The 23613-nt window shown below is 50.6% G+C and overlaps 2 protein-coding genes across 19 annotated transcripts in view; both read left to right on the top strand.

Moving 5' to 3' along the window:
- The window catches only part of LOC101706120 (mechanosensitive cation channel TMEM63A), a 40687-nt gene extending 28955 nt beyond the window's left edge, over window positions 1-11732 (top strand). For 9 of the 18 annotated variants that reach the window (XM_087209824.1, XM_087209821.1, XM_087209819.1 and 6 more), the window contains 9 exons: window positions 100-206; window positions 342-428; window positions 1025-1087; window positions 3102-3387; window positions 4079-4184; window positions 4721-4963; window positions 5433-5548; window positions 5841-5903; window positions 6793-7347. In XM_087209824.1, the coding sequence (XP_087065950.1) occupies window positions 100-206; window positions 342-428; window positions 1025-1087; window positions 3102-3387; window positions 4079-4184; window positions 4721-4963; window positions 5433-5548; window positions 5841-5903; window positions 6793-6969 (1248 nt within the window). In that variant the 3' untranslated portion in view covers window positions 6970-7347. Of the gene's footprint in view, window positions 1-99; window positions 207-341; window positions 429-1024; window positions 1088-2635; window positions 3388-4078; window positions 4185-4720; window positions 5037-5432; window positions 5549-5840; window positions 5904-6792; window positions 7348-10623; window positions 10750-11615 lie in introns of those variants that run through there. The other 9 variants (XM_087209822.1, XM_087209825.1, XR_015450712.1 and 6 more) reach the window with 8 other exon arrangements.
- Window positions 11616-23613, top strand: part of LOC147828469 (mechanosensitive cation channel TMEM63A-like) — a 20048-nt gene continuing 8050 nt past the window's right edge. The window contains exons 1-3 of the mRNA XM_087209837.1: window positions 11616-11745; window positions 12424-12531; window positions 23170-23307. Coding sequence (XP_087065963.1) covers window positions 12425-12531; window positions 23170-23307 — 245 coding nt within the window. The 5' untranslated portion in view covers window positions 11616-11745; window position 12424. The remainder of the gene's footprint in view (window positions 11746-12423; window positions 12532-23169; window positions 23308-23613) is intronic.

The raw sequence follows: 23613 nt of genomic DNA, 5'->3' as shown, positions 1-23613 counted from the left end.
GAGCAGAACCTACCCCTGGAGCCCTGGGCCAACAGGCCATGGCCTCAGCCCTGCGCTCCACAGACCCTCCCACTCTCTCCGCCGGGCCTTGCCTTCCAGAACCCAGTCATCAGCCAGTTCTTCCCAACCCTCCTCCTCTGGTCCTTCTCGGCCCTGCTCCCCACCATAGTCTACTACTCGACGCTGCTGGAGTCGCACTGGACCAAGTGAGTGCTGAGCCTTGAGGTCTCCCTGGGAAGGACCCTGGACTCTAGCTGGGGCACGGGGTGCAAGGCAGGCCTCGCTGCGGCACCCGGAGCATTGGGGACCGTGAACGAGTGCTCCCCTCTGGCTTCCTGCAGGTCAGGGGAAAACTGGAACACGATGACCAAGGTCTACATATTCTTGATCTTCATGGTGCTGATCCTGCCCTCCCTTGGCCTTACCAGGTATACCCAGCGTCTCCTGCCCTGAGTTCAGAATCAGGCCCACAGCTGTAGAGCACTGCCGCCTTGGGGACGGAAACGGTCTGGGCCGGATGGAAAGCCCAAACCACTTTGGAGGCGGCAGTAGCCTGTTGGAGTGCAGTTATGCTGGTCCACTGATTCTCCCGGAAAGACGATCTTTCTGGGAGGGTAGGGGGAGCTTACAAACAAACTTATAGAGTACCGCCGCACACGAACACACACACATACGTTGGTAAGGTCTAATTCTGGCTGGGCTTATCTCCAAGAAGGGTGTTTCACTGAAGGCTGCCTGGTGCGTCACACTGTGTAAGTGGCATCAGAGAAAACAGTGATGCATTTTGATATTCAGCCTCTTTTCATAGTGACACAGAATGGGAATTGCTTGTGACCACATGGAGTATTGGAAATAAAGTCTTTGAGGCTGGGGTCCCACCCCAGTGACAGAGAACTTGTCCAGCATGCACAAGGTGCTAGGTCCCGTCCCCAGCACCATAGAAGGAAGGAAGAGAGGTGGAGGGAAGGTCCAGGAAGGAAGAAGAGGAAGAAATAAACTCTTAAAGGATTCACTTGCTTTTCAGCCTGGATTTTTTCTTCCGGTGGCTCTTTGACAACACTTCCTCGGAGGGCTCGATAAGGTTGGAGTAAGTATCAGCCATGTCGGGTCCTGGAGCCCCAGCCCGGGGCACGCTCCATGGGTGGTGGCCTGTGCTTCCGACCAGACTCCCTCCCCAGACAGCAGGGACCAGGGCTGCCCCACTGCGGGTGCCGGGGATGCACATGGGCTATTTTTAGGCCCAAGCTCCAGTACTGGCACTGTCATCCTTTGAACCTTACCAGGCACGGCCACAGAGGCAAGAACCGACAGGGCTCGGGGTGCCAGGTAGCCGGGACGGAGAAGAGTCATTCAGCACAGCAGCAGGGCGGCTGTCTGACCTGGGGATTATTTGTGTCAGGAGAGTGGAGGTCAACACCTGGCCTCTGTGTGTCCTTGTTAGGGTTGTACGGTGATTCTATGCCCGTGCCCTAGCACTAGCAGTGGTTTAAGAAGGCACCACGCTAAGTGGTCCGTACAGGTTTTTTCTCTTTTAGCCACTGTAGGAGGCTGCCAGGTAGCTACTGACAGCATCTCCATTGACCCATGAGGAGTCTGAGGCTCCGAGATGATGAGGGACCCATCAAGGGTTACCCAGCTCACAAACTTAATTCTTTCCATGTTTCTAGTCCCAAACCGAATTGTATGAGAACTGAATCAAACTTCCCGTGAGGTCAACATTGAGCCTAAGCACTGAATCTGAGTGGGTTCTTGCCCTATTTGGTTTACGACCAAAATGGTCGAAAGACTTAGTCTGTGAACCGAACCGAGGAGCTAGGGTGGTGAAGGGGCAGAGCGGGGATCCAAGCCAGCCTTCACAGAGCGGGAGGTGGGGCTGACTTTCCGAGGGCGTGGTTCCAGGGCAGGCCGGCTCGCTTCCTGTGAGGGCCTGTGGATTATTTCAGATGAGTTCTCGCCGCCGGCCGGGGCCAGGTGGCTGAGCGCTGAGGAGCTGGCAGTCACCGCCGATTCACACGTGCCCACAGCTCTGGGCCAGGGTGACGGTGACATCCAGGTCCACAGACTCGGTGGCCAGCCCTCTTCCTTGTCTTCTGCCATCCGTGAGCCTCCTGAGAATCTGCCCGCTGGACACCCCCAGCCTGGGCTCCCCATTCCCAGCCTTCCTTGGAGTCCTTCGAGTCTCCCAGCTCCAGACGTGGCTGCCTGGGGTTCGTTCCGAGACATTCCGTCCTCGGCTTCAGTCCTCTCAGCAGCTTCCACTGCACTGTGACTCCAGTGCCACTCAGCTACTGCGTTAAAATGTGTCAACACGGAGCCCCGGGGGCAGTCTGGTGGCAGAGCGCACACTCCCTGTGTGCCAGGCCTGAGGGAGACGCCAGCACCCAACACGTGCCAACCACACCCACTTTCCTCACCCGACCTGCGCCCGCACAGTCCTGCCCCCGACTCGGATGGCGCTCTGCCCACTCCCCCCCTCCGTGCCAGCTTCACGTCCAGGCCCTGTGCTCCTACCATGTTGCTTTCCGCAGCGTCTCTAGTTGCTCTCTGTGGAGAGCCTTGCAGTTCACGGGGTTGCCTTCCTTTCCCTCCCCACCACGCCTCCTCCAGCAGCAGAACCCACGGCTGTGTTTCTCAGGTTTTCTGGACTCTGCCCACGGCTCCCCACCTCCACCAGACCTCTGCCTGGGGATGCAGGCCAGTGTGAAGCCATCAGCGTGGTCTCCCTGCCCTCATCCCTCCCATCTTCAGGGCAGCCCCTGCTCCGGGAGGGCCTACCCCAGCCTTTTACACCTAGCGCCTCCTTCCCCACCTGCCCCAGTGTGGAAGCGCTGGACACGCCGCTCCTCAGATGTGCTGTACTCTGCACCCACCTTCCCCAGGGCCCAGAGGCCTCCCTCTCCATCCCCGCAGTCCCCTTAGGAGCGGGGCTCCTCCGCCTGCGGGCTGCTCCGTGGAGCCTCTCCCACCTGCTGAGTTCCCCTGAGCAGTGGCCAGGCACAGCGTGTGTCTGTGTCCCTCAGAGCATGTGTAAAGGCAGCGCTTCAGGTGCCTGCCTCCTTCAGTGGGAAAGAGGCTCAGCTCCACTCCAGCCCTGTCCCCAGGTGTGTCTTCCTGCCGGACCAGGGCGCCTTCTTCGTGAACTATGTGATCGCCTCAGCCTTCATCGGCAGTGGCATGGAGCTGCTGCGGCTGCCGGGCCTCATCCTCTACACCTGCCGCATGGTCATGGCCAGGACAGCGGCTGAGCGCAGGAATGTCGAGCAGGTGGCGCCTCCGACTCCCTCCAGCCTCCTAGTTCTCTCACCTCCACCTGGCTCGGCTTTTCCCACCCTTGGTTCTCACACCTGGACCAGGGCCACCTCTGCTAGCAGCTTCTCCACAACCCAGGTTCTTAGTGCAGGGCTGGAGGAGAGAGCTTGAGACTTTCCCTGTGACCAGTTTGGCTGCATCCACCCATCCACACACCCCAGTCTCCAGGCTCCTGAGCTCCAGCTGGCACGAACTGGGAGAGCCCTGCTTAGGAAGCTCCAGGCCTTGGGTTCCATCCCCAGCACGAACAAAGGGCAGGGTGGGGTCGAGGGCACAGCCCACGGCTGCCTTTTCCCTGGGCTTCCATTTGCATGTGTTCTTAGCAGAGGCCAGGTACCGAAAGCATTTCGAGTTTGCAGCACTTGTTCCAGCACTCCCTACATTAGGTGGCCCAGGGCCTGTGACTCCCTCAGCCTTGGTGGGTGCTGTGAGGGAGGCAAATACGTTTTGCTCAATTCCCAGGGCCCCAGCGGCACCGGTGTCCCTGGTTACAGAGGCACATCCTCTGGTGCCAAGTCCAGGAATCACTCCATGGCTGTCCTTAGGCCGCCGGCTCCAACCGTGTCTAGGAGACCTGGGTGTGCACAGTGCCCCTTCTGGTGGCCTCGCCATGCACTGTCTCCTTCACTAGAGGCTTGAGCATGTGCTGCCTCCTTGTGCCCTGAAGGCACAGTCTGAGAAGCTGCCACAGGCTGGATAGGGACCCCTTCTGCAGTGGGTCGCCGAGGGTCTCCTGCCTCCTGAGCGCCTCCCAACCTCTTGCTCCCAGAACCAGGCCTACGAGTTCGAGTTTGGAGCCATGTACGCCTGGATGCTCTGCGTCTTCACCGTCATCATGGCCTACAGCATCACCTGCCCCATTATCGTGCCATTCGGTGAGTGGCCCCCGTGCCCGCGCACACGGGCAGCTGCTTCCTCCAGCCCTTCGGGGACAGCCTTCACGGCCGCTTGCATTCCCAGCTCCATGGTCCTCTTGTGGCCACTGGAGCCACTGCTGCCGGGGAAGCACATGGCACCAAGCGCACTCACGTCTGAACGAATTCCCCCACCTGGGCTCCCAGGGCGACCTCCCTTGGTGCTTCCGTGTGGCCTTCTCTTCATCCTGACCCTGTCACCGTGCCCCTGGGCTTGGTGTGTGTGCTGGGGATCAACCTGAGCGCTTCACACGTGCTCCGCATGCCCTGTTCCGCTGCGCTCCAGCAGCCCCAGCCCGGGAGCTTGGACCCCACGCCAGCACTGTCTTGCCGCTGCTCAGGCCTCACCCGGCATCCCAGGGGCTCCCATTCCCTCAGGGGCAGAGAGAAGGGAGGAAGCAGGTGAGGAGGGCGCGGGAACAAGCCTGCAGCTAGGACGTGCCTTGGCCCGTTGCAGCCTCAGACTTTGCTCAGCCCTGCACCTTGGCTCCACACAGCCGAGCCACACCCTCCCAGGGAAGGCGCCCTGGTGCCTCAGCCGGCAGCCACCCACTCGGGCCCCACCTTCGCAGGCCTCATCTACATCCTGCTCAAGCACATGGTGGACCGGCACAACCTCTGCTTCGTCTATCTCCCGGCCAAGCTGGAGAAGAGGCTGCACTTCTCTGCCGTGAGCCAGGCCCTGGCTGCACCCATCCTCTGCCTCTTCTGGCTCTTCTTCTTCTCCTTCCTTCGCCTGGGTGAGCGAGCTTCCTGACCTGGGCCAGGGCTTGGCCTCCTGGTCCCGCGTCCACCATTCCAGCCAGCCATCAGGTACCAACCTGGTGGTGTCTGATCCGAGCCTGGCACCCAGTGAAGGCTGGCTGTGTGGTGCCTTGGCCCAGTGCCCCAGCTCGTCCTCCACAGACGTGCCAGGCTGAAGCCAGCTCCAAGGGGGTGAGCCAGAGCAGAGGGGAAGCTGTTCGGGACTGCTGTTCGGTGCTGCCCGGTCCTAGACGTCACGGTCCACAGTGTGGAGGGGATGGGGGAGCCGGAGGGACAAAGACACCTTGGGAAAAAGCAAAAGGCAGGCGACTTGTGGGTCACTCTGCTCCTGGCCGTAGGGTCTCTGTCCTGGCTGCTAGATGAGGCTGGGCTGCAGGGCCAGCGGGGAGGGCTCACCCCTCCAGCAAGCAGCCCCCCAACCTGGGCCAGCATCTCCCTCCCCAGGTCTGCAGGCCCCTGCCACCCTGTTCACCCTCCTGGCCGTGCTGCTTACCATCCTGGTCTGCCTGGCCCATGCCTGCTTTGGCTGCTTCCGGCACCTCAGCCCTCTCCACTACCAGGTACAGGACCCAGGGAGACCACGGTGTCCCCACCCATTCCCACCCCTTCCTGTGTCGAAGCAGCAGCAGCCTTCTCCAATCCCACCCCTCCCTGGGAAAGGCAAGGGTAGTAGGCTGTGCCGTGGCCCTTCCCTCCCCACCTCTGCCTCTCGGGCCACACACACCCTTACTGCTGGGGGCTCAGAGGCAGCTGGTGCTGTTGTTCTGGTGTCAAGTTGTCTCTCTGCTCAGAGGGGGTGAGTTCAGGGAGATCACTTGTGTCCATCGTGCACCCCTTCGCTGTTGCCTGCAGACAGAAGAATCTGCAAGCCAGGAAGGGAGTGAGGCAGAAGCCCAGGAGCCTCCACCACTCACAGTAAGCCGTCTGCTGCTTGCCCCCTGCTTGCTGCCCTTGCTGCTCTGGTGGTAAAAGTCTCATGTGCCTTGCCCGCCCCTTGCTAAGATAGAAGCCCCTTGATCACGGGGCAGCCTCATTCTGCGTCAGTGGCAATGGAGAAGGAATCCCCAGTCCCTCTGGATTCTTCTTTCTTCGTGGTGCTGTGCATCCAACCCAGGGGCTTGAACACACTAGGGCAGTGCTGTGGCCCTGAGCCCGCACCTGCTACCTGATCCTTGTCACTCACTCATCGAGGAGGTGACTGGTCTCTCCCCTGTGTGCCCACTCTGAGTCCAGCCCGTGCTGCCTTCTTTTTCTGCAGTCCTGGTGCTTGTGAGTCTGGCTCCAGAATGTTCCAGACAAAACCTCCTGCTTCTCCGTGCCTCTGGCTCCTGGGGTCCTGCTCCTGGGAGCTGCCTCCCAGAGCCCCGGGGCGCAAGAGCATGGCAGAGCCGGTCTCCTCCACAGCGCTCTTTGCAGATGTTGGGCATTTTCATCAGTGCCTGTCCCTGGGCAAGCCCCAGAGCACAAGGTCCTGGATACCTGGTCCAGGGAGAGGCAGGGCAGATGGAGGATGGAAACCCCTTCTAGGGGGAATGGGGTGGGGCGCAGTGCCCAGCCAGGTAGCTAGAGCCTGGAACTAGGAGGAAACATCATTTACAGGCCCAGTGTAGACAGACTTGTTTCCCCGTAAGTGAGGGGTTCTAGAATCCTGTGCTGGCCACTGGAGGAAACTCCTCTGTTGTGCTACCTTCTGTAGGATCATAAGAACTAGGACCAGGTTGTGGTGTGTTTCATTTTGCTCTGGCTTTGGGAATGCCCGCAGGTGGCACATTTTGGGTAGCACTAACTCCATCTTTACTGGCAGCCCTATGTGCCCCGGATCCTGAGTGGTCTGGCCTCGGAGAGAACAGCCCTGTCCTTGCAGCACCAGCAGAACTATGGCACCATCCACCACGTCAGCGGGACCCTCCTAGAGCAGGACACGGCCCATATCCCAGAGGACAGTGCCGTTCCCGCCTCCTCCACTCCAGGCTTCCTGTGAAGGCACTGTGTGCAGAGCAGGGGGCCCTCAGCCCTGTTGAGGGCTGGCCTGGCAGTAGGGCCACAGTGGAAGTGGACCCGCCTCATTCCCCCAGAGTTCTGCCCCTGTGCTTCCAGCATTGCGCTGGGATGGTCCCCCAGTTCTGAAGCCAAGATCTTGTGTTGGAAGTCTGTTTCCCAAATTGATCCCGAAGATGATGTTTGCCGTGGGGAGCAATGAGACAAGGGGAAGATTGGATGTCCTGTCACAGCTAGGGATCAGTGCCTGGCCAGTCCTCCCACGGCCTGTGTCCTATCCCCGGAGGCTCTGTGGTGGGACTTGCGTCACCCTGCTGCAGGTAGAGATGATGAAGTCCGTTAATAAAGTGCCTTTGGGTGAGGCCGGTGGGCAGGTGTGTGGGTTCCGCCCAGACAGTGTTGGGGTAGGGTCAGGGAGGTGTGGGCCTGACTGGAAGCTGGTGGCCTCTTTCCTCCTTAGGCTCAAGTCCCCATGTCACTGTGCAGTTTGTCCAGAAGTCTCTTCTCTGGGGCCTGCAGAGGGCACCTTGGGGATGGGGAAGGGACAGGGTCAGGGTCTAGCTGTGGGGCAGTCTGGCCTGGGGCTGGTGCAAGGGCATAGCGCCTTCGTGTGGCCCCACAATCCACCTGACTCCATGCCCCTGCCCAGGCGTGTGCCACACTCCACAGACCTGGCCTCTGGTCCCTCTAGCCTTCCCGCTGCCACTGCTCCAAGCCGGGCAGGGGAGAAGAAAGTGGCACCACCTTCTTGGAGTCGCCAGACTGGGTGGGACCGCAGAACAGGCATCTGTCCCCTGGAAGCCATTTGGCTTCTGAGGCTGAGAAGTGGCATCGTTTTTTCATCCGAACATGTGTCTTGACAGGCGGTGGGGTGAGCCTGGGCCCCCAAGGCTTAGAGTTCCAATTTAAGGGTAGCAGCCCTGAGAACAGGAGGGGCCTACAGCTGGGGAGGCCACACTCCAACCCCTGGTCACTCCACTAGTGTTACGGACTCGCGGAAGTCCTGGGCCCGCAGCTCAGGCTCCTGTAGGGTAGGGAAGTGCTTCCCACTGTCCATGTAGGAGGAAGAGAAGAGCTTAGGCACTTGGCTCTCACTCGCATCTCAGAGGTGGGCAGTAATTCGCAGGGGGAGGTGACAAAGCCAGCGGGCACAGAGATCTCCATCCTGGAGGGACATGGGACCCACGGAGGGGCTCAAGGGTTACATCCAGCCATACAGAAAGAAAGGGGCAGACCAGTGCTCCCACAGCCTCCCTCCTGTGCCTTGATTCCAACTCACCAAGGAGCTCCTTTTCCTGCCAGAGGCCTGGAACAACCTGTGGTGCCCACCTTTGCTGCCTACCCCAGGCTCTCTGGGACCTGGGAAGTCTTGGATTCCTTCCTTGCCTGCGTTACAAGCCCAACCCACACACTCATACACCCCGCTGGCCAGGCATACCACTGGTGCTTCCGGGTCATTAGACCCTGGCCCGGTTCTTGTGGTGCTGGTGGGAGGAGATGATGGTCTCTGTTGTCCAGTAGAGCACGATGGTCAGCAGGTTGTCCAGGGAGAGTTCCTGGGAAGCAGAACAGGAAGCCAAGGCTGAGGCAGGAGCAGGGCACCGCAGGCAGAGCGCTGCAGAGCCCAGCCCGGCAATGGTTGCTAAGGCAGACTGTGGTCCCAGTCCAGTGCTCTCCAGAAAACAAACCTGAAGTGGTCCACTTTTCAAGATAAAATAGCTAAACTCTGAGTAAAAAAGCAATGCTAGTTTTTCACTGCTTCACAGTGTCCACACATTTGGAGAGTCTCTGGGCAAGCAAGACCATACCAGAAGATAAAAACAATAGTAATAATGAAGGCTTGGTACAAGGTAGGCTTGGGTGTAGTAATCACAGTGTGGTCCAAGGTCGCCTGAGACAACTGCTTCTCAGAAAGTCCCCAAATCAAAAGTAGACATTATCATTTTTAAAATCCAAATTCAAATTGGGAGGGGTCCTGGGAACCCATAGGTGTCCTTTGGAAAGGCTGCACCCCCCGTAGTGCTTGGCCAATAAAAAAAATGTCGAAGGGGTGTGGGTGTTAGGGCTATAAATTGTTTGCTGTGACCACTCTGTGCCTGTCCATCAGATGCCCAGGGTTACAAGGCTGATGTAAAGCCTTACGCTCAAATCCTTCCTGCCTCCGGAACAGGACGGGCTCTGGACAAGTGAACCCATGTCTCACGCTCTCGTGCATTTTAACTCACGGAGTCCCCTCGGTGACCTAGGGGATGCACCACTGTCTTCTCCACGTTGCTCCACCCAAGCACTGTGGCCAGGACACCACTCCGCAGCCCCACCTCTCCTTCCCCCGTGAGCTCCCATCAGAGGGCTCTGCCACCTCCACCCTCCGGGAAAGCCCAGTTCTGAGTTCAGGTTTCTGTGGGATCCTATGGGATCCTGGGACTTTTCCAGAGTCTCACGCAGACCCTGTGCCCAAGCCGGAGAAGGCAGTGAACCAGCAGGGACCCGGGTTCCGGTCTCGCCCATGGTCTTGCAGAGCCCTGGGACTCTCAACTCTTCACACTGTGCCTGCCTCGGTTTCTCCTCTGATAATGAACAGGGAATGATACTGGCAGAACAGGTGAAGTATGGAAGGAGGCCCTGATAACAGAATCCAGGCCCATTGATGGGAGCCAGGAGGTTGGAACCCCAGGTTTGCCCCGGTTGCTCAGTTACTGAGTGTAACTGTGCTCTGGAGCTGAGGCTCTGAAGAAGCATCAGGCTGGGAGCCTGCCTGGAAGAAGAAGCCTGGGGCCTGGCAGGGAGACTGAGCTGTGAGACCCAGCGGGCGGGGGTGGACATGTCCCGGGGATGTTTTGCCCAGGTAGAGGGAGAAGTTGAGGAAGGCTTCTTAGAGGAGGTGACCTCTGCAGAGTCTTGAAAGGACAGAAAGATGTGGGGGAATAAATTGGCTTGGCAAAGGCAGCAGGCCTGAAGCCGGAGGACGCCTGAGGGACCAGACCTAACTTCCTTTGGGGGCCAGGCCGGTGCTGCGTCCTGAGGATGGAGGACAACAAGGCCAACCTCTGCCCTCAAGGAGCCAGGAGTCCAGAGTGGGGCTGATGAGCCACAGCTGCAACCCCGTCAGGCGGCATTCAGCAGCAGTTGCAGCCCCAGAGCTCAGGACTCAGCCAGCAGCATGCTCACCTTGGCTTCCTGCCACCCAGGCCCTGAGGACGCAGCCTGGTGGCTGCCACACCGTGAGCCCGTGGTCTCTCTTCAAGCAGCAGTGTCTTGGGGAGCCCTTCCTGGGTGCGTCCAGGTGGCCAAGGGGCCAGTCATTGTCTGATGCTTTCCCTGCTCCCCTCTTGGAGGACATCCAAGTCCCCACGACTGTCCTGGCTGCAGCCCATCTTTGGCTCAGAGGCCGTGCTGACTCCGTGCCTGGGGCCCTGAGCCCCCACCTGCTCCCGCCCTTGCCCGAGCTCTGCCGGCCACCTCCTGCCTTCCACAGTCTAGGCAGTGTCTCACGCTCTGACCGAGAGGTCCAAGTGGACCTTTCAAAATTAGGAACTTTTTCCAGCTTCATCAGACTGAGTACTGGAACTTGCATCTGAGCCCTGGTGCCAAGCAGGTTCTAAGTAACCAGGTTTCCATCTTTTTCTGGGCCCTCCAGGGGGCTGTATAAGCCTGGCTGAGTCTGCACTTGTACCCAGAGTTCCTGGCTTCTGTCTCACCCAGCTATACACGGACCTTTGTTGTGTAGAGGGATGACTAGCTGTCCTCTCAATTTGGTCAAATTGTGAGTAAACTTATTTTTCCATTTTTATGAGCATTACTCTTGATGGGCAGGATAACAAATCCAAATAGTTGAGGTCCACATTCAGCCCTCTGGCGCCAACCCCCATACCAGTGTTGCCCAAGGGCCTCCTTCTGCCTGCCTTCCTTGCATGCCCTGTCCTGTTCCCTTGTCAGTCCTGCACATGGAAGTTGCCTGCTGCTCAGGCCTGTCAGGGGGCCTTCATGGCTGTCCTTTCAATCGTATCGATCTGTCTCCCCACCACCACATCATCACTTAGCCAATAAAATCCTGGGTGGGTTCTGTTGTCTCCCTCTCCCTCTTCCTCTGCCTTTCTATGTGCAGTTAAGGCTGGCCTTGAATTTACTATGTAGCCCAGGGTGGCCTCGAACTTGTAACATTTCTCCTGCCTCAGTCTCCCAATTGCTGGGATTACAAGTGTGCACCACCATGCCCAGCTACGTCTTCTCTTTAGACTACCTCACAGCTCTAGCCACGAAACCCTGAGACACAGTGGGCATCGGTTCTACCTGAGTTCCACAGACACCTCCCTCTGGACATCTGGCCAGCGCTCAGCTCACCGTGACACGAATGAGGACATGAATGAGCTCGTGTGTGTGCCCAGACCTGGACACCACTCTACAAACTCAGGCTCCTGCACACACACTCCTACAGGCTCATGTTCTTGCATGCTCACACTGTGCATTCACACTTGTGCTCTGCATTCACACTGGTGCGCACTTACACCCATGCCCTTTCATGCACACACATGAGGCTCCCATCCTTCATTCCCTGGTTTGACAAGTGCCATCCCTGTACCCTGCAGCCATTCTCGGCATACAAGTCCTTCTGGCATTGTCTCTCCCCAGTGCCCTCCAGTCCCACTCCCCTGGTCCTCCTGCTGCTGGGAAAGCTACTCCAGTACAGTTAGTTAGCTAGTGCATCTGAAGCCAGTTCACCGGAAACAACCACCATACTGAATTTGCTTCATCATTTCAGGTATTTTGATGTCATTGCTCAATTACCTTTGAATCCTCTGAGCCCCATTTAAGGAGTGTTCACTTCACTTATGGCTGCATCCCAACTAAGAATGGGGTGAGGGGAATACTGTGGAAAGTATTTGTACTAATCAGAAAATCTAAAGAATTCGAGTCATAAGAGGCTTCCCAGGAAGGAAGATGTCCTAAGACATCTTCATGTTTGGGAGTGTGTTGTTAGTCCTCCAGCCCACCTAAAACCCCATCTCTAGCAACAGCCACATGCAGCAGGGACAGAGGTAAAGTGAATGTCCTTAAATGCAAGGAAGAAAGCTCATGCTGCAAACATAGCAACAGTACCAGATTGGTAGGTTCTTATGACAGAAATGTTTATCTCAAGGTGGGAAATTTCCTTGAAAGCTGCCCAGGGAATCACTCTGTAAGTGGCATCAGAGAAAACAGTGGTGTATTTCAATATTCAGCCTGTTCTCATGGTGGGACAAATAGAATGTGTTGTGATGACATGGAATATTAGAAATAAACTCTTGGAGGCCAGGGTCCCAGCCCAGTGACAGAGTTCTTGCCTAGCACACAAGGCCCTAGGTTCCATACCCAGCACCACAGAAAGAAGGGAGGAGGAAAGCTGCAGGAAGACAGAAAAGGAACAAGCAAACTCCTATGTGATTCATTGCCTTTTCAGTATGCCTTACCAGCTGCTTGAGAGGATCACGGAGGAGGAGTGCCAGGTGCAGGGCCGGCCCCTGGAAATGGCCTTCATCGCCTTCCAAGAGAAGTCTATGGCCATCTAGTGAGTGCAGCCCACTCAGGATCCCTCAGCCTGCTTTGATGGCATGTAGATCACTGGCTGTGTCAGGGAGTAGAGATAGTCCTGCCCTTGCTCTACAGGGACCTCAGCATGCAGGTGATTCAAAGGGATGGGACTCACTGTGGAGGCCCATGCATGCTCTAGGGCCTCATGGCAGGGAACCATGGCTGTTCCTCATTGTGGGGACTCATGAGTGCTCCAGGGCCTCACATGGGACCCACAGGTGATTCAGAGCTTCACTGTAGGAGCACATGGATGCTGCAGAGCCTCATGGCGATGACCCGTGGGTGCTCCATGGCTTCACTTTGGGGATGGGTGCTCCAGGCCCTCACTGTGAGGGGCCACAGTGCTCCAGGGTCTCAAGAAATGCGGCGTGAAGCCTAGGCCACAGCTAGAAGAAGAAAGATTGTCACTGCAGCCGCCTGAGTTGAACTCTCGAGTGGAATGTCACATGCACACGGTCGGGAGTGGGATCTGGAGGCAGACAGACTGATGAACAACCTGGTTGCTGAGGCTGTGGGGCTAGAAAATGTCTGCAGCGATGCCGAATCAGCCCGCTGAGGACAGGCAGGTCTGTGCACGCCCTACCAAGGTCCTGAGTCGCGCGGAAGACACCAAATCACCCCGCTGCAGACAGGCCAGCACCTGATTCCACACTACAAAGACACAGAGGACACCAGACCACCAGACCAAGGTACTGAGTCCCACTGTTCCTGGCCCAGAAGTAGGAGCTTCTGAGCCATCATCCCACTGCTCCTGGTCCAGAGGAAGGGGCTTCCCAGTCACCATCCCTCCCGCTGCTCCCAGCCCAGAGGAAAGGGCTTTTGGGCCACCTTCTGTCCCCCTGCTCCTGGCCCAGAGGAAGGGGCTTCCGGGCCACCATCCCTCCCACCGCTCCCGGCCCAGAGGGAGGGGCTTCTGAGCCACCATCCCACTGCTCCTGGTCCAGAGGAAGGGGTTTCCCGGCCACCATCCCTCCGGCTGCCCCCAGCCCACAGGAAAGGACTTTTGGGTCACCATCCCTACCACTGCTCCTGGCCCCTGTCCCACCTCACCCAGCTCAGAGGAGGTAATCCGTGCAGGCGCTAACAGCCCCCCGCCCCAGTCGAAATGAGAAAACACGTAAATAAGTCTCAAAACCAGACTTCCAGATCACCTACAGAAACCCCAAAGGGAAATGAGATGGAACACTCTGATACTCAACCACCTGGACCCACTGAACTGGCAACAAAAGGGGATCTGGAAAAAATGAAATCAGAAATAATTTCTCAGATAACAGGAGAAATTGTGCCCCTAGTGCAAGACATGATTAATAAATCTAGAGAGGAGCTCAGGAACATGATGGAATCCCAACATAAGAAACAAATGGAATCCATAAAACAGATGCAAATAGATTTCCAGAACATGAAAAACTCCATTGAAAGTCTACACAGCAGAATGAGCCAATGTGAGGACAGAATTTCAGATATAGAAGATAAGATTGCAATTAGTGACCAGGAAAAGAAAAATTGCTTCAAAATTATAAGGGAACATGAGAAATCAATCCAGCAGCTGCTAGATGATGCAAAAAAGAATAACATAAGACTGATTGGGCTCAATGAAGAAACAGGAGAGAGTGCAGATGACATAAAAAAATCTCTTCACAGAAATAATGGCAGAAAACTTCCCAAGCAGGGGAAAAGAGCTTGACATACAGAGAAGTGAGGCATATAGGACTCCAAATAGCCTTGATCAAAAAAAAATCTACACATAGACATATAATTGTTAAGATTCCAGAAACACAACAGAAGAACAAAGTTCTCCAAGCAGTCAGAGAAAAGAAACAAATCACATACAAAGGAAAGCCCATCAGAATCACAGCAGACTTCTCAACACAAACCATCAAGGCATAGAAGAGCTTGGAGTGACATATTCCAAGCCCTAAAAGAAAACAGCCTCCAACCCAGATTGATGTACCCTGCAAAACTATCTTTCAAAATGCATGGAGAAATAAGATACTTTCATGACAAAGAGCACCTTAGGAACTTCGTGAATACCAAACCAGCACTCCAAAGAATTTTACACAATAACCTAGGAACAGACATTGAGGATCACAACCCCAGGAAGCAAAGCAGAATGAACCCATCTGGCATGACAAGAAATTAAATGGAAAGGGGGTGAACCCAACAAAAAGAAAAAGTCATGGCAATGACAAGTCAATATGTTTCAGTTATAACCATCAACGTTAATGGTCTCAATCCACCAATCAAAAGAAATAGACTGGCAGAATGGGTCAAGAAGCAAAATCCAACAATATGCTGCATACAAGAAACACACTTCATTCAAAAGGAAACTCATAGACTGAAAGTTAAAGGGTGGAAAACAATACTGCATGTGACAGGAACTTGAAAAGAATCAGGAGTAGCTATCCTCTTGGCAGATCAAGTAGATTTCAAACCAACACTGATTAAGAGAGATGAGAAGGACACTACATCCTTGTAAAGGGAAGAATCCAAGAGGAAGAGATGACAATCATAAATATCTATGCACCAAGCACTAGTGCGCCCAACTATATAAAACAAATACTAACGGACATGAAAAGTCATATAAGCACTAATACAATTGTAGTGGGGGGACCTCAACACCCCACTGTCACAAATAGATAGATCAACTAGACTAAAAATAAGTAATGAAATACTAGAACTCAATCCAACTCTTGAACAAATGAACTTAACAGATGTTTACAGAGTCTTCCACCCCACAAAATCAGAATACACATTCTTCTCAGCTGCACATGGGTCATTCTCCAAAATAAACCACATACTCACACATAGAACAGGTTTAAGTAAGTGCAAAGGAATTGAAGTTATCCCCTGTACATTATCAGACCATAGTGTGATGAAATTGGAGATCCATAGCAAAAGAAACTCAAAAAATTTCATAAACATGTGGAAATTGAACAACACACTTCTGAATAACCAATGGGTCACAGAGGAAATTAAAGAAGAAATCAGACAGTTCCTTCAATTAAATGACAATGACAATACAACATATCGGAATCTATGGGACACAATGAAAGCAGCCTTACAAGGGAAATTCATAGCAGTGAATACCCATATGAGGAAAACAGGATGAGCCCAATTAAACAACCTGATGCTGAACCTCAAGCTTCTAGAAAAAGAAGAGCAGGACAACCCCAAAGCTCATACAAGGGAGGAAATTATAAAGGTCAGAGGAGAAATCAATGCAATGGAGACTAAGAGAACGATACAAAAAAAATCAATGAAGCCAAGAGTTGGTTCTTCGAAAGAATCAACAAAATTGACAAACCTTTAGCCAGCCTTGTCAGAAAAAGGAAAGAAAAGGCCCAAATCCATGCAATGAGGAATGAAAAGGGTGAAACTACAACAGACCCAGCAGAAATCCAGAGGATCATCAATACCTACTTCCAGAACCTGTACGCCAATAAGATGGACAACACAGAAGAAATGGACAGATTCCTAGATACATATGAATTACCAAAGTTGAACGAAGAAGACCTAAAAATTCTGAACAACCCAATATCAACCAATGAAATTGAAAATGTAATTAAAAACTTATCAACTAAGAAAAGCCTGGGCCCTGATGGCTTCACTGCTGAATTCTACAAGACATTTAGAGAGGAACTGCTGCCACTACTGTTTAAACTCTTCAATGAAATGGAAAGGGAAGCAACACTCCCAACTTCATTCCTGGAAGCAAGCATCACCTTGATCCCCAAAGCAGAGAAAGGCCCAACTGAAAAAGAGAACTATAGGCCAATCTCACTAATGAACATAGATGCAAAACTCCTTAATAAGGTAATGCCAAACAGAATGCAGAAGATCATCAAGAAGATCATACACCCTGATCAAGTGGGATTCATCCCAGGGATGCAGGGATGGTTCAACATACACAAATCAATCAATGTAATACACTATATCAATAGAGCCAAGGACAAAAACCATAGGATTCTCTCCATAGATGCAGAAAAAGCATTTGACAAAATCCAACATGCATTTATGATAAAAACCCTACAAAAAATTGGAATAGATGGTCTCTACCTCAAACTGATAGAAGCCATCTATGAAAAACCAACAGCCAATATCATACTAAATGGTCAAAAACTGAAATCCTTCACACTCAAATCAGGAACAAGACAAGGATGTCCACTATCACCACTCTTGTTCAATATAGTTCTGGAAACATTAGCCACAGCAATTAGACAAGAGAAAGAAATAAAAGGAATGAACATAGGTAATGAAGAAGTCAAATTGTCATTATTTGCAGATGACATGATACTCTATATAGAGGACCCCAAGAACTCCACCAAAAGTCTTCTAGACTTAATAACCAAATTCAGGCAAGTAGCTGGTTACAAGGTCAATACACAAAAATCAATAGCTTTCCTCTACACCAATGACAGACTCACTGAGAGAGAAATAGGGCAAATAATTCCTTTCACAATAGCATCCAAAAAACTGAAATACCTAGGAATCATCCTAACGAAAGAAATCAAAGACCTCTTCTCTGAAACTATGGCACTCTGAAAAGAGAGATTGAAGATGATACCAGAAAATGGACAGACATCCCCTGCTCCTGGGTAGGAAGGATTAATATAGTGAAAATGGCCATACTTCTGAAACTGCTATATAGATTTAATGCAATTCCAATTGAGATCCCAGCAGCATACTTCATAGACCTCACGAAAACAATCCAAAAATTCATTTGGAGCAAGAAGAGACCCAGAATAGCAAAAGCAATTCTAGGTAACAGAGACATGGCAGGGGGTATCACAATCCCCAACCTGCAACTATACTACAAAGCTACTGTGATGAAAACAGCATGGTACTGGCAAAGAAACAGACTTGAGGACCAGTGGAACAGATTAGAAGATGCAGAAACAATGCCAGACACACTCAGCCATCTCATCTTCGACAAAGGAGCCAAACACCCTCACTGGAGGAAAGATAGCCTCTTTAATAAATGGTGCTGGAAAAATTGGCCTTCAACTTGCCAAAGATTAAAACTAGACCTATATCTCTCACCATGCACTAAACTAAAATCAAAATGGATTAAAGATCTAAATATTAAAATAGAAACTCTGAACCAGTTGGAACAGAGGTTAGGTAGAACCCTTGAAGACATCGGTGTAGGAAAAGATTTTATGAACAAAACCTCAGTTGCCCGTGAACTAGCACAAACAATCAACAAATGGGATCTCTTCTTATTAAAAAGCTTCTGCACAGCAAGAGAAACCACCAGCAGTGTGAAGAGACAACCCACAATGTGGGAAAAAATCTTCACCTGCTCTTCCTCAGGCAAAGGTCTACTATCTTGAATCTATAAAGAACGTCAAAAGATCAGACCTCCCAAATTTGAAGACCCAATCCAAAAATGGGCATCTGAAATGAACAGACATTTCTCAGACAAAGAGGTAGAAATAGCAAATAAATACATGAAAAAATGTTCAACATTACTGGTCATTCGAGAGATGCAAATGAAAACAACACTGAGATTTCACTTCACTCCAGAAAGAATGGCTGCTATCATGAAATCAACCAATAACAAATGCTGGCGGGGCTGTGGGGAAAGAGGAACCCTGCTCCACTGCTGGTGGGAGTGTAGACTGGTGCAAGCACTGTGGAAATCAGTATGGAGATACCTCAAAGAACTAGGACTGAAAGTCCCATTTGACCCCGCTATTCCACTGCTGGGGATCTTCCCCAAAGAATTAAAAGAATCATACTACAGTGATATATGTGTGCCCATGTTCATAGCAGCGCAGTTTGTAATAGCTAAAACTTGGAAACAGCCCAAATGCCCATCAACTGGAGACTGGATAAAGAAAATGTGGTTTTTTAATAAAATGGAGTACTACTCAGCCATAAAAAATGAGAAATTAGAGACATTTATAGCTAAGTGGATGGACATTGAGGCAATACTCTTAAGTGAAATAAATAGGACACACATGTGTAAATACTGAATAGTTTCTCTGGTATGAGAAACTGAAAGTGTAAATAAGGACTAAAATGTATAATAGGTAATGTGAAATAGGAAGAAAAGGGGCAAAGGGGAAGGAAGTAGGAGGGCCAGGGGAAAGGATAGAAGGGAATGGGATTAATATGAGAAAATGGAAAAATAGGAACAAAATCTTTGTAAATAGGGAGGACTGGAGGGGTTGAAGGGAGGGCTGGGCAAGGGTGAAAACTAAGAACCAAGAGAGACTATGTAAAGGTGCAAATTTCCAATGATGAATGTCATTATATTGTATACCTAAAATGTACCAATGATTAGAATGAATAATCGATAACGCAAAATAGGAAGAAAAGGTCCAAAGGGATAGGGGTAGTGGGAGGGGCAGGGGAAAGGAAAGAAGGGAAAGGAAAAAATGATGAGAAATGGAAAAAATGGAAATAAAGTCTTTGTAAATAAGGGAAGGGTGGAGGGCGTGAAGGGAGGGCTAGGAATGGGGAAAAAATAAGAACTAAGATGCATTATATAAAGGTACAATTCCCAATGAGAAATGTAATTGCGTTGTATACCTACAATGTACCAATAAAAGAATGTAATACAAAAAAAAATTACAAAACATTATTGAGAAAATTAGAGTTCTAAATAAAAAGGTATTCCATCTGCAGAGATTTGAGGATCAAGCATTAGTAAGATGTCAGTTTTCTCTAAATTTATCTAAAATTCAACACAATTCCTATTACAATTCATATAGGCCTTTTTGCAAAAGTTGAAAAGCTGATTCTAAAATTTATATGTAACAGGAAAGAACCAGAATTGCCAAAAAAATTTTTAACAAGATCATTTGTTTTTAGTTCATTTATTTTTAGTTCATTTTAGTTCAAAATGAATACATTTTCCTTTGATTTTGTGTAAATATTTATAATGGTTGCTTTGAATTCTTGCTGTGCTAAATCAACATCTGAACTCACATGTTAGCCTTGCTTTGCTATGAGGAAATATCTGAGAAAAAAGAATTTAAAGGAGAAAAGATTTATTTTGGCTCATGGATTCAGAGGTTTCAGAATATGGACAGTTGGCTTGCTCTATTGCTTTTAGGCCTCTGGCAAGACAGAAACATCATGGTGGAAGGGCATTGGCAGAGGAAGCCAGGAAGCAGAGAGAAGGAGAGAGCCAGCCCTGACGGGGAACTTCCTCCTTATAGTGCTGCCCGCACTGACCCTTGGTCTCCCCCTTCAGTTTGCTGTCCTACGTGTCAGTTGCCTCTAGAACCACCCTCACAGATATATCCACAAGTATGCTATACTAATTTCCTAGGTGTTTCTCAATCCATTGAAGTTGACAACCAACATTAAGCATCACAACTCACTTGCAGTCATTTTTTACTGACTCCATTCTTCTGGAACATGGGCCATGCTTTCATTGCATCTTTAATAATATTCAATTCGAACAACACAGTATATATCAATATGTTGCAGTGATTTAGGAAGCTCTTGTATTTATCTGAACGTTGTTATTCCTTTGTTTTACTAGATAGTTCACTTGCTTGAATTCAAATTGTTCCAGTCTCAGGGTTTGTGGTTATTGCCATATTGTTAGCCTGGAGTTATGGTTTGTGTCTCCATGTCCCCCAAAAGCCTCATGTAGTCATAGGGCTTTTTCAGATGTGGCTAGATCTAGAGTGTGTAATGCTGGAATTAAGAGTGTGGGATTAATAAATCAGTCCACTGATTGGTTTGGGACCACTCTAATCCCAGTACTCAGGGTAAAATAAAAGGGGCAGAAAGATATTGTTAAGGTTCCTTATTGCTTTTTCTGTCTTCTGTCACCATGAACTGCTGCCCCTCTGCCATGTGGCACCCTGCCTGGGAGCTAGCTGCTTATGGACTGAAACCTCTACAAACTGTGAGCTAACTAAACCTTTCCCCCCTTAACTTTGGATGTCAGGTATTTTTGTCTCGGCAATGACAAAAGTAACTAAGACCAAAGACTTGGTAAGACTTGTACCAAAGAAGTGGAATTGTTGCTGTGACTATACCTAACCATGTGGTTCAGGAGTCTTTGGGACTGACTTGTGGGAAGAGTTTGGAAAGGTTCAGAGATGCCAGCTGAAAAAGTAGAGTTGGAACACCTTTGGCTGTACTTTATGGTAGAGTCTGGTCAGAGCCCAGAAAACCAGAAGACTGATAGAATGCTGCTTGCTGGTAAAGACCAGGATCAAGAGATTTCTACTGGGTAAAAGGACTTCATTGGCTGCTGGATGCCAGAGGACATGTGTTATGGCTTGGTAGAAGGTTTGTCTGCAATTTGCTCATGTCCAGAGACTACCTGAGACTCAGATTAAGGGTGGCAGACTAATTAATCTGGCAGAAGAAATTTCAAGGCAGTCTACTGTTCAGGTTGTGGCATGGCTACTGTTGGGGGCTTTTAGCCAGATTTATGTTGAGAATCAAGAGCAAATATCCCAGCAGAATGATTTAAAACATTTTGAGTTTGGCCAAAAAGAAAGCTCTAGTAAAGTTGCAGCCTGCAAAGATAGAGCAGAGGAGATCTTGATTATTGAGAAGGAACAGGAGAATAGAAAAGATGGCCTGGGGACATCACAAGAAGCAGCAGGATCCCACCCTTTGCAGTCTCTAACTGCAAAAGTGAAAGACTTTGCTCTGAGAAGAGAGTGCCAGAGCACCATCGTCAGGAGCCATTCTACATATGTTTGGGGGAAAAAAATCATTTCACAATTAAACTATGATTAGGCTTAGTCTTATTGCCTACAGGCCAGTTATAACATACTGAAACATAACTCCATTTTTGCCTCCAGTCACAGCTGAGACCTCAATAGTTCTGTGATGCTGTGACACTCAAGGGCAAGATTATATCAGCTGAAGATACCCTGGTTCTTTGAAAACTGTATAGTAAGAGAAAGGTTTCACCTGGGAAGGGACAAATTCATTATCAGCTTAACCCATCCCACCTACTACTGTAAGAACATCTTTGCTCATCTTATTGTACTAATCAATTTAAACTCCTCATGACCTAAAATCCTCATGGTCATAGGATTACCACCACGCTCCAAGACATCTGATACTTCTTCTGATTATAAGATCTTCATCAATCTAAGATTATTGCTACCCCCTGAGTCATCTGTTACTCCTTATGAACCTAATAAATAGTGGTAAGCTCAGGATGCCTTGACTTTGCTGCTCAGAGCAGCATTGATCAGGTGTAGAACCCAGCTTCTTTTCTAAGTCTCATTTCCTATCTTTATTCTTTAATTTCCCTTGTGCTCTCATGGCTCACAGGAGACCAGGACCCACGACAAGGCTTCTGGTAATGTCCCCTTTCCAAGTTCCCTACACACCATGTTCCAGAATGGGAGTAGCCTGGGGAAGTTGTTCCTCAGGATTTGGTTCATAGGCACTGGACCCTACAGCCAAGAGAGAAGGAAACCTGGCTACTGCTCCATCTGGTGACAGACTTTGGCATCATTTACATGGTGTTGGTTTTATGGGCATGCAGAATGCAAGAGTTATGGGGTCAGGAAGACCTCCAGAGATTCACAGAATTCAGAAGAATTTCACAGATATCAGAAGAAGGCCTGGAAGGCCAGGCAGTGTGCCCCTGAGAGGACAATGTGTGAAGCTGTGAATATCAAGCCAAAGGTATGGTGGAGATCCCAGACAGTTGGAGAACCTAGGAATGTGGATCATCCAAGGAAAGCTACAAGGACTGAGCTAAGCCAGCCACAGAAAGAAGCTATGAGAGGCATAACCACAGGAAGTACCATTGGGGCTGGGCCACCCAAGCCCTTTGGAGTTCACAACTTGCAACAGATTGTTGAGGTTGCTGGAAGTGGAACTATGAGATTCATTGTTTCCCCTCCTGGATTTTGGACTTGCTTTGGTCCCATTCCTTTGTATCCTTCTGTTTGTAAATTTTGGAATGGAAATATCTATCTTGTGTCATTGAATGTTGGATGTGTTTAACTTACTTTTCATTTGTATAGGGGCTTGCAGCTAAATAGTCATCTTAAATCTCAGGAGACTTGGGACTTGGACTTCTCGGCAGTGCTGAAACTGTTAGGACTTTGGCAACTCATAGAGATGGACTAAATGCCTTTTGCATAAAGGGATGTGGATGAGTCTTTCAGGGGCCAGGGGCAGAATGTTATGACTTTTTAGATATCCCCCCCAAGCCACATCCCAATGAGGTGGGGCTTTTTGGAGGTAGTTGGATCTAGAGTGTATGATGGTGGAAATGATTCATGGTGCAATGCTAGGCTCAAGGGCACTAGGATTAAGAGTGTGTGTTACCTTCCCGAAGTAGTCCAGATAATATAAAAAGAGCAGGAAGATGTTATTAAGGTTCCCTTGTTTATTTTGTTACTTTGTGCACGCCATGTTCTTTCTCTTCTGCAGTACCTGCTTGACAGACCTCTACAAACTGTGAGCTAAATAAACCTTTCCCTCTTAAAAAAAAAAAAAAAAGAAAGAAAGAAAAACGTCTGCAGCTCTGGGCATAGTGAGCTGGGCGTGACCTCTCCTCCACATCATGAGCTCTGAAACAATAGCAGCAGTGAAACCAAAACTTCACTTCCGTGCCTGCCTATTCCTGTGCAAGGCTCTGACTTGTCCTCTCTGCATTTCCCGGCAGCATCCTGAAAGACTTCAGAGCCTGGAAGTGTCAGAGCCTTCAGTGCAAAGGGGAGCCCCAGCCATCCTCCTACAGCAGAGAGCTGTGCGTCTCCAGGTGGAGGGTTACCTTGGCTGCTTACCCGGAGGACATCTGCTGGTGAGCACCTGTCTGGGCCAGGTGGAGGGTGGCCTGGCTCCTGGAGAATAGGTGGACTTGACATTCAGGGGCGATCTCCATGGAGCTCCTGGGGTCCTCTGGGCCAGCCTAGGGGCTGAGAGCTTCTCTGTGCTGTTACCCCACCGGGCAGCGCTGTCCAGTGGAAACACGGGGACTACATGTATCATTAGATTTCCTCATAGCTGTGTTAGCAAAGAAAAATGTCCGAAAGGAATTTTAACAGTAAATCTCTCCTTGTATGTCCCCGTTTAAAAATTGCGGCATGGAATCCTTTTTTCTTGATGG

Source organism: Heterocephalus glaber, unplaced genomic scaffold (genome assembly GCF_053883595.1).
Source record: "Heterocephalus glaber isolate CG9 unplaced genomic scaffold, H.glaber_assembly_v1.0 deba00001067, whole genome shotgun sequence".
Lineage (NCBI taxonomy): Eukaryota > Metazoa > Chordata > Mammalia > Rodentia > Bathyergidae > Heterocephalus > Heterocephalus glaber.
Note: the sequence above shows the minus strand (reverse complement) of the source record. Positions and strands in the feature narration are given on the sequence as shown.